This window comes from Bombina bombina, chromosome 2 (genome assembly GCF_027579735.1).
Source record: "Bombina bombina isolate aBomBom1 chromosome 2, aBomBom1.pri, whole genome shotgun sequence".
In the NCBI taxonomy this organism is placed as follows: Eukaryota; Metazoa; Chordata; class Amphibia; order Anura; family Bombinatoridae; genus Bombina; species Bombina bombina.
Genome location: NC_069500.1, coordinates 424512837 through 424528118, shown reverse-complemented (window position 1 = coordinate 424528118; position 15282 = coordinate 424512837). Strand labels below are relative to the sequence as shown.

Here is a 15282-nt window from a genome sequence, read left to right as displayed (position 1 = left end):
TACAATTTTTATTTTATATTTAATACAGGTATATAACAGACAAATTTATACATTAAACTGCTTGTGCAAACCCCACGAGCAATGTTATGGAAGAAAGGACTCTGATGCCGTATATGTCACATGACTTGTAATTTCATATTTCAGTGAGCTATGTGCCTGATGTGAAGTGATGTAGATATCACAGCTGTCTATAAAATCTCATAGCAACACCCAGTACAAAAGATAGTACTAGCCTAAAATATTTATTATTATTTATGACATATACAAGGACTTAAAGGGAAATGAAACCCACCATTTTTCTTTTTCCTATTTTTTATTATTCAAATAGAGCGTGTCATTTTAAACAATTTTCTGATTTACTTCTTTTATCCAATTTGCTTCATTTTCTTGGTTTTGAAGGCACTACTGGGAGCTATCTGAAGACATCTGGTGAACCAATGAAGAGAGACATTTTTGTGCACCCACCAATCAGCAGCTAACTCCCAGTAATGCATTGCTGCTCCTGAGCCTACCTATATATGATTTCAACTAAGGATGCCAAGAGAATAAAGCAATATAGATAATAGAAGCTAATTGGAAGTTGTTTAAAATCACATGTTCTATCTAAATCATGAAATATTTTTTTGGGTTTCATGTCCCTTTAATGATCTTCATATCAGTGTCTGTGCATAGCCAGTCTGGTGCTTCACACGGTGCTTTACAACTTGGTGGAGACAACAAAGTCCTTTGAGGGACTCTTTGAGTTCTCTGTGCTCTGTTGTTTTGTTAGGTTTAGCTTGTCAAAGTCCTGTCTAATCTCCAACCATGATTTTCCTTTTGTCTCCGGGAGAAAAAAGAATAGAAATATCCCACATCCAGCAATAACAACAAGAAAGATAAGGAAGCAGTATTGTCCCATGCTGGCCTAAAGAAAAACATAAAAAGAACGTGTAAGAGTTAACAGTTACATCTCTCTATAACACTAATATTTAGCAGACACTTCCAGTACTGGGAACCAACAAAAACTCTCAACCAACCTCACACCCATGGCAACAAGTAAGCTTTAAAAAAAAGGGCAAAATGAGTATAGACTATGGGGCCGATTTATCACGGCCCAAATGGGGCTGTATACATCTGTTTCCGAATGAGCCTTCAGGCTCGCCGAAACAGGAGTTAAGAAGCAGTGGTCTTAAGACCGCTGCTTCATAACTCGTCCGCCACCTCTAAGGTGGCGGACAGCAATCTGCCCGATCGCATACGATCGGGTTGATTGACACCCACTGCTAGCAGCCGATTGGCCGCGAATGTGCAGGGGCGGCATTGCACAATCATTTCACTAGAAATGCTTGTGCAATGATAAATGCTGACAGCGTATGCTGTCTGCATTTATCGATGTGCGGCGGACATGATCCACTACAGTTTGATATATCGGCCTCTATGGCTTGACAATTCCTTGAAGCCAGGATGCAACAGGTACCCCATACATTCATAACTGCAAAAAATACACACAATTTTTTTTAAACTAATATTCAAGGGACATGAAACACAATTTTTTTCTTTCATGAATCAGAGCATGCAGTTTTAAACAATGTTCCAATGTACTTCTATTATCTAATTTGCTTTGTTCACTTGGTATTCTTTATTGAAAATAATACCTAGGTTGGCTCAGGAGCTGGGAGCTTGTTGCTGATTGGTGGCTGCTCATATATGTCTGTTTTCATTGGCTTACAGATATGTTCACCTAGTTCCCAGTAGTGCATTGCTACTCCTTCAATAAAGGATACCAAGAAAATGAAGCAAAATTGATCAAATAAAATTGAATGTGGTATCTAAATCTTGAAAGAAAAGTTTTTGGTTTCATATCCCTTTATCAGACAGTATCTTTCGTGGAAACACTGATAAAAACACAGTCACTGTGAGTATAGCATCCTCATTAAGCAAAGACACATTGTTATCTAACATGCTCCTGTTTCAATTATTGACAATGTAAACTCACTAAACACACACTCCTAACGTTGATGCTTAGATCCAATACCTCTAAGACACTGGTTTTCAAACCTGTTCTCAGGCCTCCCTAACAGGCCAGATTTTGAGGATATCTGAACTGGAGCACAGGTGAAATAATCATCCGATTAGTAAACATGGTTATTTTACCTGCTCTCATCCAAGGTAATCCTGAAAATCTGGCCTGTTGAGGAGGCCTTAGGACAGGTTTGAAAGGCAGTGCTCTAAGAGAACCCGAAAATTTAGCTTTACAATTCTACATACAAAAGCTTTACCCAGAACACACATCTCTACCACGTGACACTCATCAAAATGCAGCTTCACACCAGACACACCACTAACAAGCAGACCCAAGCACCCCTTCATCACTAACCTCTACAAAGGGGAAAATCATTCCAATGGCAAGCAACCCAATCCAGTTTATCACTCCCACAAGAGTAAACGCAGCTGCTCTGGATTCCTGAGTAAACATTTCCGCAATGACAGTCACAGTAGTAGAACCTAAAGGTATAAGGCAGCAAAATGGGTCACAATAACATACATTAGATGTACAAAGTTACCCACTTCATTCTGTGTAGAATAGTAAAAGGAGATGAGTGGAATTTGAAAAAAACAAACTCTTGCAATATACTTTATTTTACAAAAATACTTGTGTTAAATTGTATCACTGCTGGAATGTGATAGCACCAGCTATATTAGTAACAGGGGATGTACACATTAAAAAATAACTTAAGCAGTCACAACTGTAACCCTTTAAGTTTGCAGGGTGATACATCATCCATAGAAAAAATGTGGAGCACCTGAACCTTAGGTTAGTGGTAACCCCACTCTTCATGGTCATGTGTGTGCATGGTCCTGTCACATGGAATGAGGAACAGAACCCATATAGCTTTGCCCTCACAAGAAAACCTGTGAATCTGCCCTTTAAAATGAGAGAGCTCAAGTTTCTTTAAGATACACTTAAAGGGATAGTAATGTCCAAATTACACTTTCATGTTTCAGATAGGGCTTGTAATTTTAAACAACTTTCTAATTTACTGTACTATACTATTACTTTATCATCACATTTGCTTTGTTCTCTTGGTATTCTTAGTTGAAAGCTAAACCTAGGTAGGCTCATATGCTAATTTTTAAGCCCTTGAAGGCGGCCTCTTATCTGAATGCATTTGACTGGTTTTCACAGCTAGAAGGGCGTTAGTTCATATAAATAACATTGTGCTCATGCACGTGGAGTTATGTAGGAGTCAACACTAATTGCCTGAAATGCAACGCTGTCAAAATATCTGAGATAAGGCGGCAGTCTGCAGTAGCTTAGATGCAAGGTAATTACAGAGGTAAAAATATATTTCTAGAACAGTGTTGGTTATGCAAAACTGAGGAATGGTAAATAAAGGGATTATCTATCTTTTTTTTTTAAACTCATTGTTGGCATTTCTGCAAACTTAGTGCTTTGTATGCTTTAAAAAAAAAAAGGTATGATTTATGTGCAGCAAAGGGGTGTGAATTTTTTTTTTTAAATCAAGCATATTGCACGTTTCCCAATAATGTTGTGCCTTTTCATATACCACTTTGATCTCTTCTAAAAAGCTAAGGCTGTTCAGTTCTAGCATACCATTGTCACATGTAATATAAAGCATTAAAAGACTGCTTTACCTATTTTTTTAACACAGAGATCAGCACCTTTAAAAAGCCCATAAGCGCCAGTCTCACGGCACATTTAGCTGGACAGGAAAACAACAGCAGGATTTCATGTGCACCAATCAAGAGTTTAAGATCAGCATTGAACATGTGCATGAGTAAGAGAGCTGTTTGAGAGGGGATCTTAGAGATGGGAGGTGTCAGGTAGGAGGGTAATACTTACATTAATATAGTATATCCCTTACCAGCTATTTAATTAACCCCTTCACTGCCGGGAATTTCAGAACTGTGGTGCACAGCTGCAATTAGCAACCTTCAAAAAACAGTAGCAAAGCCATGCATGACTGCTATTTGCAAACAACGGGGATCCCAGAGAAGCTTTTACAACCATTTGTGTCATGATTGCACAAGCAATATGTAAATAATTTAATTGAGGAACCAAAGGTTTGTGAAAAAGTTAACATTTTTTTTTTTATATGATCGCATTTGGAGAGGGAAAACAAAATTTATGCTTACCTGATAAATTTCTTTCTTTTGCGATGTACCGAGTCCACGGATTCATCCTAACTTGTGGGATATTGTCCTTCCTGACAAGAAGTAGCAAAGAGAGCACCACAGCAGAGCTGTCTATTTAACTCCCCCCTTAACTCCACCCCCCAGTCATTTGACCGTAGGCCAAGGAAGAAAAGGAGAAACTATAAGGTGCAGAGGTGACTGAAGTTTACATAAAAAAATGCTATCTGTCTTGAATAGATAGGGCGGGCTGTGGACTCAGTACATCGCAAAAGAAAGAAATTTATCAGGTAAGCATAAATTTTGTTTTCTTTTGCATGATGTACCGAGTCCACGGATTCATCCTAACTTGTGGGATACCAATACCAAAGCTTTAGGACACGGATGAAGGGAGGGACAAGACAGGAACCTAAACAGAAGGCACCACTGCTTGCAAAACCTTTCTCCCAAAAATTGCCTCAGAAGAAGCAAAAGTATCTGATTTATAAAATGTTGAAAAGGTATGAAGCGACGACCAAGTCGCAGCCTTACAAATCTGTTCAACAGAAGCATCATTTTTAAAAGCCCATGCGGAAGCTACCGCTCTAGTAGAATGAGCTTTAATCCTTTCAGGAGGCCGCTGTCCAGCAGTCTCATAAGCCAAACGGATGATGCTTTTCAGCCAAAAGGAAAGAGAAGTCGTCGTAGCCTTTTGACCCCTACCCTGTCCAGAATAGACAACAAACAAAGAAGATGTTTGACGAAAATCTTTGGTTGCCTGCAAATAAAATTTCAAAGCACGAACCACGTCCAAGTTGTGCAACAGACGTTCCTTCTTACAAGAAAGATTAGGACACAGAGAAGGAACAACAATTTCTTGATTGATATTCCTGTTAGTAACAACCTTAGGTAGGAACCCAGGCTTGGTATGTAAAACCACCTTATCAGCATGGAACACAAGATAAGGAAAGTCACATTGTAATGCAGATAGTTCAGTAACTCTTCGAGCTGAATAGATAGCAACTAGGAACAAAACTTTCCAAGATAAAAGCTTAATAAAACCTCTGTGAGGGTAGTACATAACAAACTGAGTGCCCACAAAAAATTAACCCTTTATGCAAGCTAGTAAAAACCTCTGATAACACTAGGATTACTGCTTACCCTTCCCCTAATGGGGACACTGTCAGCCTTTCTGAGTTAACACAGTCTCTGTGTTATGACTGAACATACCTCATTGCTGTATAGCAAGAAACCGTTCCTCACACTGAAGTTTTCCTGTACTCCTCAGCTTCTGTGGGAACAGCAGTGGACCTTAGTTACAAATGCTAAGATCATCATCCTCCAGGCAGAAATCTTCATCTATGTCCTGCCTGAGAGTAAATAGTACAACACTGGTACCATTTAAAAATAAGAAACACTTGATTGAAGATAAAATAAAACTAACAGTTTAACACCTCTTCTCTTTACTCTTCCTGCTTAGAGCCAGCAAAGAGAATGACTGGGGGGTGGAGTTAAGGGGGGAGCTATATAGACAGCTCTGCTGTGGTGCTCTCTTTGCTACTTCCTGTCAGGAAGGACAATATCCCACAAGTTAGGATGTATCCGTGGACTCGGTACATCATGCAAAAGAAATGGAGGCATGAAATACACCAAAATTGACCTAGATCAATACCTTGGGTTGTCTACTTAAAAATATATAGTTATGATAGGTTAATAAAAAAAACAAGGCTGTATTTCTGTTTAAATGGAGCAAAAATTATAATAAAAAATCTGGTATTTTGGGCGTTTTTCTCAGAAATTCCCAGTAGCAAAGGGGTTAATCTGTTCTAATAAATTAACATATCAGAAGAGGGTTTTTTTGCAATTACAAGGTGTTTACTTTCCTTTTAAGTCTCTCTCAGCACAAATATAAATTAACTTAATCACCGCCCTCTTCAGGCTCCTGTTACTCTATTAAGTAATTCATCTTTTAAACAATATTAAACATGCTTATGACTTATTGTATTTCAAGATAACAAAGGAACTCTTTTTACTTACCTGGCCCTGTCCCAAAAGAAATCACAAATAGGAATATCAGCATTACGCTACAGATAGGCAACCAATGGAATCTTTCCTGTAGGGAGAGCAGAATGTGATAGACTTTTAGGCTGATATAGAACAGAGAGATGCAGCTACTATTCAACTTCTGTGGTACCACAAATATGTTCTCATGACTTTTTAGTGGCTCTTACAATCTAATATATGACATATGGCCTAAATCACAATCTATCGGGTGCTGCATTTTCATTTGTTTTTCAGGGGTGACCAAAATAGTTCTTATGGGCTTAGCATGCATGAAAACCTATTCACAATTGCGCAATCTTGTTTAAATGTCCCGTAAAAAGATACAAAGCAGCAAGGAAGCAGGGTCACAGTTTAAAAGAAGGGAAAATCCTGTCCTTACAGTTAACAATAAAATGGAACCAGGCTTTTATCAAAAAAGGGAAATACATATAGTTTAAAAGAATCGTTGTGAAATTGTAAAATGCCCATATAGCGATAGAAAAACACTGCATTTTTTATGTTATCTGGATGGACAGACTATACATTTAAATGGTTTAGCAGTGGTGCGGATGGACACAGATTGCAGTAGTTATCTATAAAAGCCATAACTAAGTGATCTCCTTTAAAAAAACAGATTTTTCTTAACTGTTAATGACAATCACGACAGGACAAATGAGAAATACAATCAGTTATGAAAAATTAAATATAATAAAATGCCATTTGTATATATTGTTATCCTGAAGTGTCTATAGAAGTTTGGCCATCCTGTCAAGATGCAAAGGACATTCATATCAATACTGAGAGGGCTGTTGTATGTGTTAGTTTTGGGAGACCTTCCCGTTTATATTTTAAAAACTGGTAGTTAACACTCAGGGGTAAATTTACTAAAGTGCGAGCGGACTTTATACGTTGTAGCGTATAATGTCCGCTGCACATCGATAAATGTCGACAGCATACGCTGTCGGCATTTATCATTGCACCAGCAGTTCTTGTGTCAATCAACCGATCGTATTCTTTAGACTGCTGCTTCATAACTTTTGTTTCTGGCGAGCCTGAAGGCTCGCTGGAAACACAGGGCATCAAGCTCCGTACGGGGCTTGATAAATTGACCCCTCAAAGTCCTTTTGGGGAACTTTTCTGTTGAAAACATATTTGGTGGTGCAATATGAACAAATTATACAATATAGCATTCTGATCACTCGAGAAACGTGGCTCCAAATTCAGATGGAATTAGAAAAGGGTTTTCGGGAGCCAATAGATTGTAATTGACCCATAAATCTTTAATAAGTCACATAAAATAAATATCTTCTACTCATACCTCTTCACTATAACAAACTGAATGCAGAATTTCTTATTATTGGCTAGAATACGAGTGGCACACTAACTGTATCGCGCCAGCGTTACAGAGTATTTCTCGTCTCTTTGCACTCAACGGAAATAGTGTGCCTATTACGAGTTGAAAGTAAACGCCCTCAAATTTAAGGCTCATTGGATTTGTGGATTTCAGAACTCTGGTTGTTACATGAGACAAAAAAGTTGCACAAAACCCATCAAGAATTAATTTAATTTCACAGATAAACTCATATTAACACTGCTAAAAAAAATTGCATTAAAAAGTTATAAGGGCTCAAAGATATTAGGTGTTAGAAAAAAAAGGCAGACAATGTGCTTTAACATAGAGATAGATACATACACACACACACATATATATATATATATATATATATATATATATATATATATATATATATATATATATATATATATATATATATACTGTATATACAGGGAGTGCAGAATTATTAGGCAAATGAGTATTTTGACCACATCATCCTCTTTATGCATGTTGTCTTACTCCAAGCTGTATAGGCTCGAAAGCCTACTACCAATTAAGCATATTAGGTGATGTGCATCTCTGTAATGAGAAGGGGTGTGGTCTAATGACATCAACACCCTATATCAGATATGCATAATTATTAGACAACTTCCTTTCCTTTGGCAAAATGGGTCAAAAGAAGGACTTGACAGGCTCAGAAAAGTAAAAAATAGTGAGATATCTTGCAGAGGGATGCAGCACTCTTAAAATTGCAAAGCTTCTGAAGCGTGATCATCGAACAATCAAGCGTTTCATTCAAAATAGTCAACAGGGTCGCAAGAAGCGTGTGGAAAAACCAAGGCGCAAAATAACTGCCCATGAACTGAGAAAAGTCAAGCGTGCAGCTGCCAAGATGCCACTTGCCACCAGTTTGGCCATATTTCAGAGCTGCAACATCACTGGAGTGCCCAAAAGCACAAGGTGTGCAATATTCAGAGACATGGCCAAGGTAAGAAAGGCTGAAAGACGACCACCACTGAACAAGACACACAAGCTGAAACGTCAAGACTGGGCCAAGAAATATCTCAAGACTGATTTTTCTAAGGTTTTATGGACTGATGAAATGAGAGTGAGTCTTGATGGGCCAGATGGATGGGCCCGTGGCTGGATTGGTAAAGGGCAGAGAGCTCCAGTCCGACTCAGACGCCAGCAAGGTGGAGGTGGAGTACTGGTTTGGGCTGGTATCATCAAAGATGAGCTTGTGGGGCCTTTTCGGGTTGAGGATGGAGTCAAGCTCAACTCCCAGTCCTACTGCCAGTTTCTGGAAGACACCTTCTTCAAGAAGTGGTACAGGAAGAAGTCTGCATCCTTTAAGAAAAACATGATTTTCATGCAGGACAATGCTCCATCACACGCGTCCAAGTACTCCACAGCGTGGCTGGCAAGAAAGGGTATAAAAGAAGAAAATCTAATGACATGGCCTCCTTGTTCACCTGATCTGAACCCCATTGAGAACCTGTGGTCCATCATCAAATGCGAGATTTACAAGGAGGGAAAACAGTACACCTCTCTGAACAGTGTCTGGGAGGCTGTGGTTGCTGCTGTATGCAATGTTGATGGTGAACAGATCAAAACACTGACAGAATCCATGGATGGCAGACTTTTGAGTGTCCTTGCAAAGAAAGGTGGCTATATTGGTCACTGATTTGTTTTTGTTTTGTTTTTGAATGTCAGAAATGTATATTTGTGAATGTTGAGATGTTATATTGGTTTCACTGGTAAAAATAAATAATTGAAATGGGTATATATTTGTTTTTTGTTAAGTTGCCTAATAATTATGCACAGTAATAGTCACCTGCACACACAGATATCCCCCTAAAATAGCTATAACTAAAAACAAACTAAAAACTACTTCCAAAACTATTCAGCTTTGATATTAATGAGTTTTTTGGGTTCATTGAGAACATGGTTGTTGTTCAATAATCATATACAGTATATATATATATATATATATATATATATATATATATATTTATTTAAGAATAAATAGTACATATACTTCTTTGTAAAGAACATTGGAATGTGAAATATTCATAATTCATGTCGGGTTTAGCTCACTAGAATTAAACTCGGTCGGGTTAGCGTGTGTTAGCGTGTGTTAGTTTTTTTCCAGTTTCCCCGCTCCATTGAAGTTTATGAGAGAATACTTTACTGCGGTTGCAATATTTGAAGATCCACTTTTTGCACGTGTTAGGTTTTCGCTTGCTTGCACGCTAACTTTACTTTCGACTCATTATACGAGCGCAACCCTACGCATGCAAAAAGCCCCATCTAACAAAGTTAAGGCACAAGCGCAAAATAGCACTCCACTCATAATCTAGCCCAAAGTATGTTAAAGGGATAGAGCATACAATTATAAAAAAATTCTAATTTACCGATATTATGAATTTTTCTTTGTTCTCTTTTGTTGAAAAGGAGAAACGTAAGCTTAGGAGCCTGCCCATTTCTTAAGCACTATATGGCAGCAGTTTTGCAAGAATGTTATCCATTTGCAAGAGCACTAGATGGCAGCGCTATTTCCTGCCATGTAGTGCTCCGGATGCCTACCTAGGTATCTCTTCAACAAAGAATACCACGAAACAAAGCAAATTTGATAATAGAAGTCAATTGGAAACTTTTTTTAAGAAAAATCGTATGTTCTGTCTGAACTGTAAAAGAAAATTTGTGGATTTTATATCCCATTAAGATTTCCAGACAACAGTATCCATTTGGTCTAATAAATTCTTAGATTACCATTTTAATTTGCCCATTAGTTACCTGAAGGGATATTGACACAGTTAATAAAGCCAGACTCAAAACCATGACCAAGTATCCCAACAGAAGCAAGATTCTTCTTCCAAAACGATCTACCAGCAGACTCTGAGAGGAAGAAAAAAATGAAGAGAGAGGGACGAATTATATCTGCAGATTAATATTTAAATATTCCGATGTATTATCTATAGTTTACAGTCCAAATTAAACAAAATTGGAGTATAAGTTTTGAAAGATAGGAAAGTGTTTATCCAAAACTACAGCCAAAACTGCTACAGCAATCACTATGGACTTTGACATGGAGAAATAATTCATTTTGTAGTACATGTGTTTTAGTTAAGTTTCAACAAATGTTTGCTGAGCTATTACGGTTTAATTTATATCAGTATAAGCAAACAAATGATGACATAAAACAAAAAGCCTAGTAGCAGTTTGGGATCATGGGTTTGTATGGAATGTAGTTCCAAATATTGGTCTGTATGGTGCATTTCCCTCTCTGACACATGCGGCTGACTTCAGAGCAGACTATGCACACTCTACCAATGACATAAAATGTACACCCAGTCCAGCCTGAGAGTGTACTCCATTACCATGTTTTGTTTGTAGTTTCTAGGGGAAGTGCATCTAGCTAGAGAAGCCCCAAGTACAATTAGTACATAAGGCTGTTGTTAGAAACCACAAACTGGAGGAGACTTGGGCCCTCGTATTCAAAAGATTCTCCAGCTTGGAGAGAAATCACAGTTCAGACTTCCCAGGGGCTGAACTCTCCAGCACTGCGTTGTCTCTCTCATTTATGTATGCGAAGAAGAGACAAGCCCAGTACAAAACAGCACTGCGTGATATGAGAGTTTGTTACACTTATACTTTGTGCTTCGTATTTTATTTTACATTTCAGATTGGGTCCTTTTAGTATTATTGCATTTAAAAGGGATATTCAACAGTAAATACATGCTACACATAATGATGTATTCAAAGCAAAGATTAACCTTAGAATAATATGTGGCTAATATAATGGTAAAATATACAGTTGTTCAAACTTTTACACTTACATCATCAATATTTAGTTTCTATAAAGTAATCTAGATTCTATAAAGTAATGGGCGCTGCCATGTTTGAAATAGTTTTCTATTTATCTCTGTTATCTGTGGAGAACAATTAGGGAAATATATATAAATCAGGCAATAAAATAGAGTTTGTGTAAAAAAGGCTGTGTGGAATCCTTCACAACCTTGTTTGTATTAGTCTAATGAAAAGTATTAAGTTTTTTAATTACACATAATTAAAAAATTTAGATTACAATCTCCCTTTAAGCTTTGCACTTTCTCACTGATATTTCAATACATTTAAATTTAGCTCTAGCAGTGATTTTACAAATTCTGATTAGGTTTTGAACGTTACTTTAACACATTAGGATCATAATGTGTATATTTCTGTATAGCTTTTAAAAAATTACATTGCAACTTGTATTTGCTGCATTGCAAACTAAAACGGGAGGGACAGGGGCTGAACAGGGGATTTCCCAGTCTTGTGAACGTTTGTAAACAGTTTACACAAGCTAGTCTCACTTATTTATCTTGCCGGCTGTATGCAGTTGAAGTTCACTCAAAATTCACAATACACTTAATTTAACTAACAGAGAAGAATATATACTAAAATATAGGCAAGGTAAATTTTAGTTTCATTTGTAATTCATGCAAACTGAGCCTTTAAATTAAGGTTCTCCAGTTACCTTCTCTCTCCCAATTGAAATTTTATATCCCAGAGAGCTTTATTACTTTTTATGGAAGGCATCTCTCTGGGACTTCTGAGTTCCTCCTCTTTTTTTTTTTTTTTTTTTTTTTTAGATCTCTCTCCAAACTAGAGAATGCTTGACTATTTGGCCCAAAGAAAGTAATTAAGTCCTCTGGGAAACTGACAGTTTTTTAAGTTTCAATTTAAATAGAAAAAAGGCAAAAGTGCAATATAATTTGTAAAGATACACATAAATATATACATTTTAAATAGAAGAAATGCAAATTGCAATTTAATTTGTAAAAGATACACATAAATATACACAGAAACTGTCAAAACATAATCAGAATTTGTAAAAATCACAATCCTAAATACACTGCTGTATACAAAGTAAGTTAGTAACATAGTAGATGCGGTTGAAAAAAGACCAACGTCCATCAAGTTCAACCAATACAAATCTAAAAAACTTACAAAAAGTTCCAGTTAAACTTAAATAATCCCACTTAAAGGTGACCTATTTAATACTAGCAATCATATCCATTAATTTTGTTTCTAGACAGTAATGTATCCAAACAATTTAAAATGTATCTAGGGTATTGCATTCACTACCTCCTTTGGTAATGAGTTCCACAATTATTGCTCTTATATTTAAAAAAAAAAAATGTGTCCATTAAAGGAGATTAAATCTCCTTTCCTCCAACATTAAATTGTGACCTCTTGGGGGGAACTTCCGGGCGACGGCCATGACAGGTCGCTAGATTGCTTGCTGCATAGGGGAAAAAAACAAATCTGCTTAAAATCTTCCTTTAACTGCCCCATCGGTTGTCGATACCTACTCTATATCTCCCAGCAGATCAAGCACCTTCGACTAAAGCTATTGTTTTCAACATTTAATGCAGCTTGGGTCCTCAGGAGAAAACGCCAGGCTGCGGCCTACAATTTGCCCCCCGGCAGATGGTGTCTGTCGATAAACAGTAGTGCTAGCACTACAAAATGAAAGCCTTCAAATCTACCAAAAATGTTTGCTACTCTCAATCACTACAGAAACCTGTGGGGACAAAGGTTCGTATCATACAGGAAATCAAAGAGCTGCTGGCCACACATCATGCCGCATTTGCTGAGACCTTACGAATCGCTTTAGGCTCCTCCAGACCATACAATGATCCTGACTTTTTGCACGCACATCCCAGAGGTGCTACAGCGGCGGGACCCACTACACTTGCCCTCTAACCTATGTGCAAGGGAGACTTGGATGACGACAGCGGGACCCTAAATACACAGAGTGCACCACCAAAGCCCATACTTGCCAACGGCAATGAGGGAACAGAAGCCTTAAATTCTTGTAAGGAGACATGCAAGACCTCACCCAATCCCACTATGGACGTTTTGTTACCTACAAGCTCCGGGGGCAGGACATCGCGCTGCTTGCCTCTGAACACGCATACCATCTCTCAGCCGCAAATAGGCCCCCTTGGAGGGAATCAATTCAGTGCAACGAATGATGAAGTGCGACCCTCCTAACGCTCTATGCAACAAATTACATTGACCTTACTTCAGCAGAGTCTCATTCCCTGCTACTTGCATTATGGATTTCCCCCCTAAAGTGTACGGGAACAACCTGCAAAACTGGAGTGGGGTAAGCTAATTAAGTGACTAAAGAAGATCACCATAAGGGACACTCTTCTACCCTTAAACCTACGGGCTCCAAGGGGACTTTTTCTTATACATAATTTGTTTCTCTCTTTTTTGGTTATTTCAGTTTCCTGCTGGTATTTTTTATATATTCAAAAGACTTGAGTACTTATACGTAGGAGTCTATATGGACTTTAAGATTTTAATATCCACAAATGAAGATGATGATAATGAGCATGAGAAACTGTTATCTATAGAAGTTTGGATCTTTCCTAGTAGAGCTGTATTCTCTTTACACACAAAATGTATTGCTTATCACTATATTAAAAACAGGTTAATTTTTTACAATATTTTTAGAAGCTTTACTTACTTAATCTAAGAGGGTATGGCTTAGACCTATAGCTCACCTACTGCCCTACCCCATAATCATTAAAAACTCTATTTCTGGGAGCAGCAGCCAACAACACCCACAATCCATATTTAAAATTTGGAAATAGCTCCTTCTGTGGTATTCACATTTTTGACATTTTAAACCCTTATGGAGAAACTTTTATGCGGGCATAATAGCACAAACACTACATATGCAAACCCCTTCCCCCCTCAGCCGCAGTTAAACTCCACAGTTGGGAATTCACTTATTGCAATCTGGGTCAGTGCTATAACTTCCCCACAGCTTCTTTCCTTTTTACATATATTTCCTAGCTTAGTAGCATCCTCATATGTTGTTGGCTGAGTTTTTCTTTACTCCTTAATGCTTTATTACATACTGTTTGTATTTACTATTCATTATATAAAGTATATCAAAAAAGAGGTTCACCATTTGAGATCCATAAGTGGTCTCCTTTGTTTGAATTACCTTCTTTTGGTTTAAAATTTTCCTTTATTCTTAAAGGCCCAAGAGTGACCTTCTTTGCCATTTTGAAGGTTTTGTGACTGATTGGCAACCTATCTTTATAATGTCTACATAGTACATTTGTTACTAGCCTTTTGTTTCTTATTTCCTTATTTTAATATATGTAATCGCTGCAAAATTGATATCCTATCTTATGTGACATGAGAATTTACTTTACTTTGTAGTTTGCCTTGAAATGAACCTCAAATAAAAATATATTTAAAAAAAAAAAAAAGAACCGCAAAAAAAAAAAAGAACCGCAAAAAAATTTAAAAAATTGTGACCTCTTGTCACAAACAATTTTCTTGGAATAAACAGAGCTTCTGCCATCTCTGTACATGGTACTTGAATATATTTATATAAAGTATCAAATGCCTTTGCAAAATCTAAGGATATCACATCAACCGATTCCCCTTTATCTATATTTTTTACTTACTTCTTCATAGAATCTAATAAGATTAGTTTGACATGGTCTATTTCTCATAAAACCATGCTGATTTAAACTCATAAATCTTGTTTACACGAATGTGCTCATCAATATAATCCCTTATAATCCCTTCAAATATCTTCCCCACCATTTATGTCAGACTAACTGGTCTTTAGCTTCCTGGATCATCCCTGTTCCCTTTTTGAAGAGTGTCACCACATCAGTTTTACGCCAATCCTGGGGTACCATGCCTGAGGATAATGAGTCTTGAAAAATTAAAAATAAAGGTTTGTCTATAACAGTGCTTAGTTCCCTTAA

General features: G+C 37.3%; 1 protein-coding gene across 1 annotated transcript in view; it reads right to left on the bottom strand.

Annotated features, from left to right (window-relative positions):
* Positions 1-71: 71 nt before the first annotated feature.
* Positions 72-15282, bottom strand: part of LOC128646981 (solute carrier family 2, facilitated glucose transporter member 5) — a 93174-nt gene continuing 77963 nt past the window's right edge. The window contains exons 9-12 of the mRNA XM_053699793.1: positions 10289-10390; positions 6151-6226; positions 2357-2484; positions 72-904 (exon numbers count right to left, since the gene is read on the bottom strand). Of these exons, the coding sequence (XP_053555768.1) occupies positions 698-904; positions 2357-2484; positions 6151-6226; positions 10289-10390 (513 nt within the window). The 3' untranslated portion in view covers positions 72-697. The remainder of the gene's footprint in view (positions 905-2356; positions 2485-6150; positions 6227-10288; positions 10391-15282) is intronic.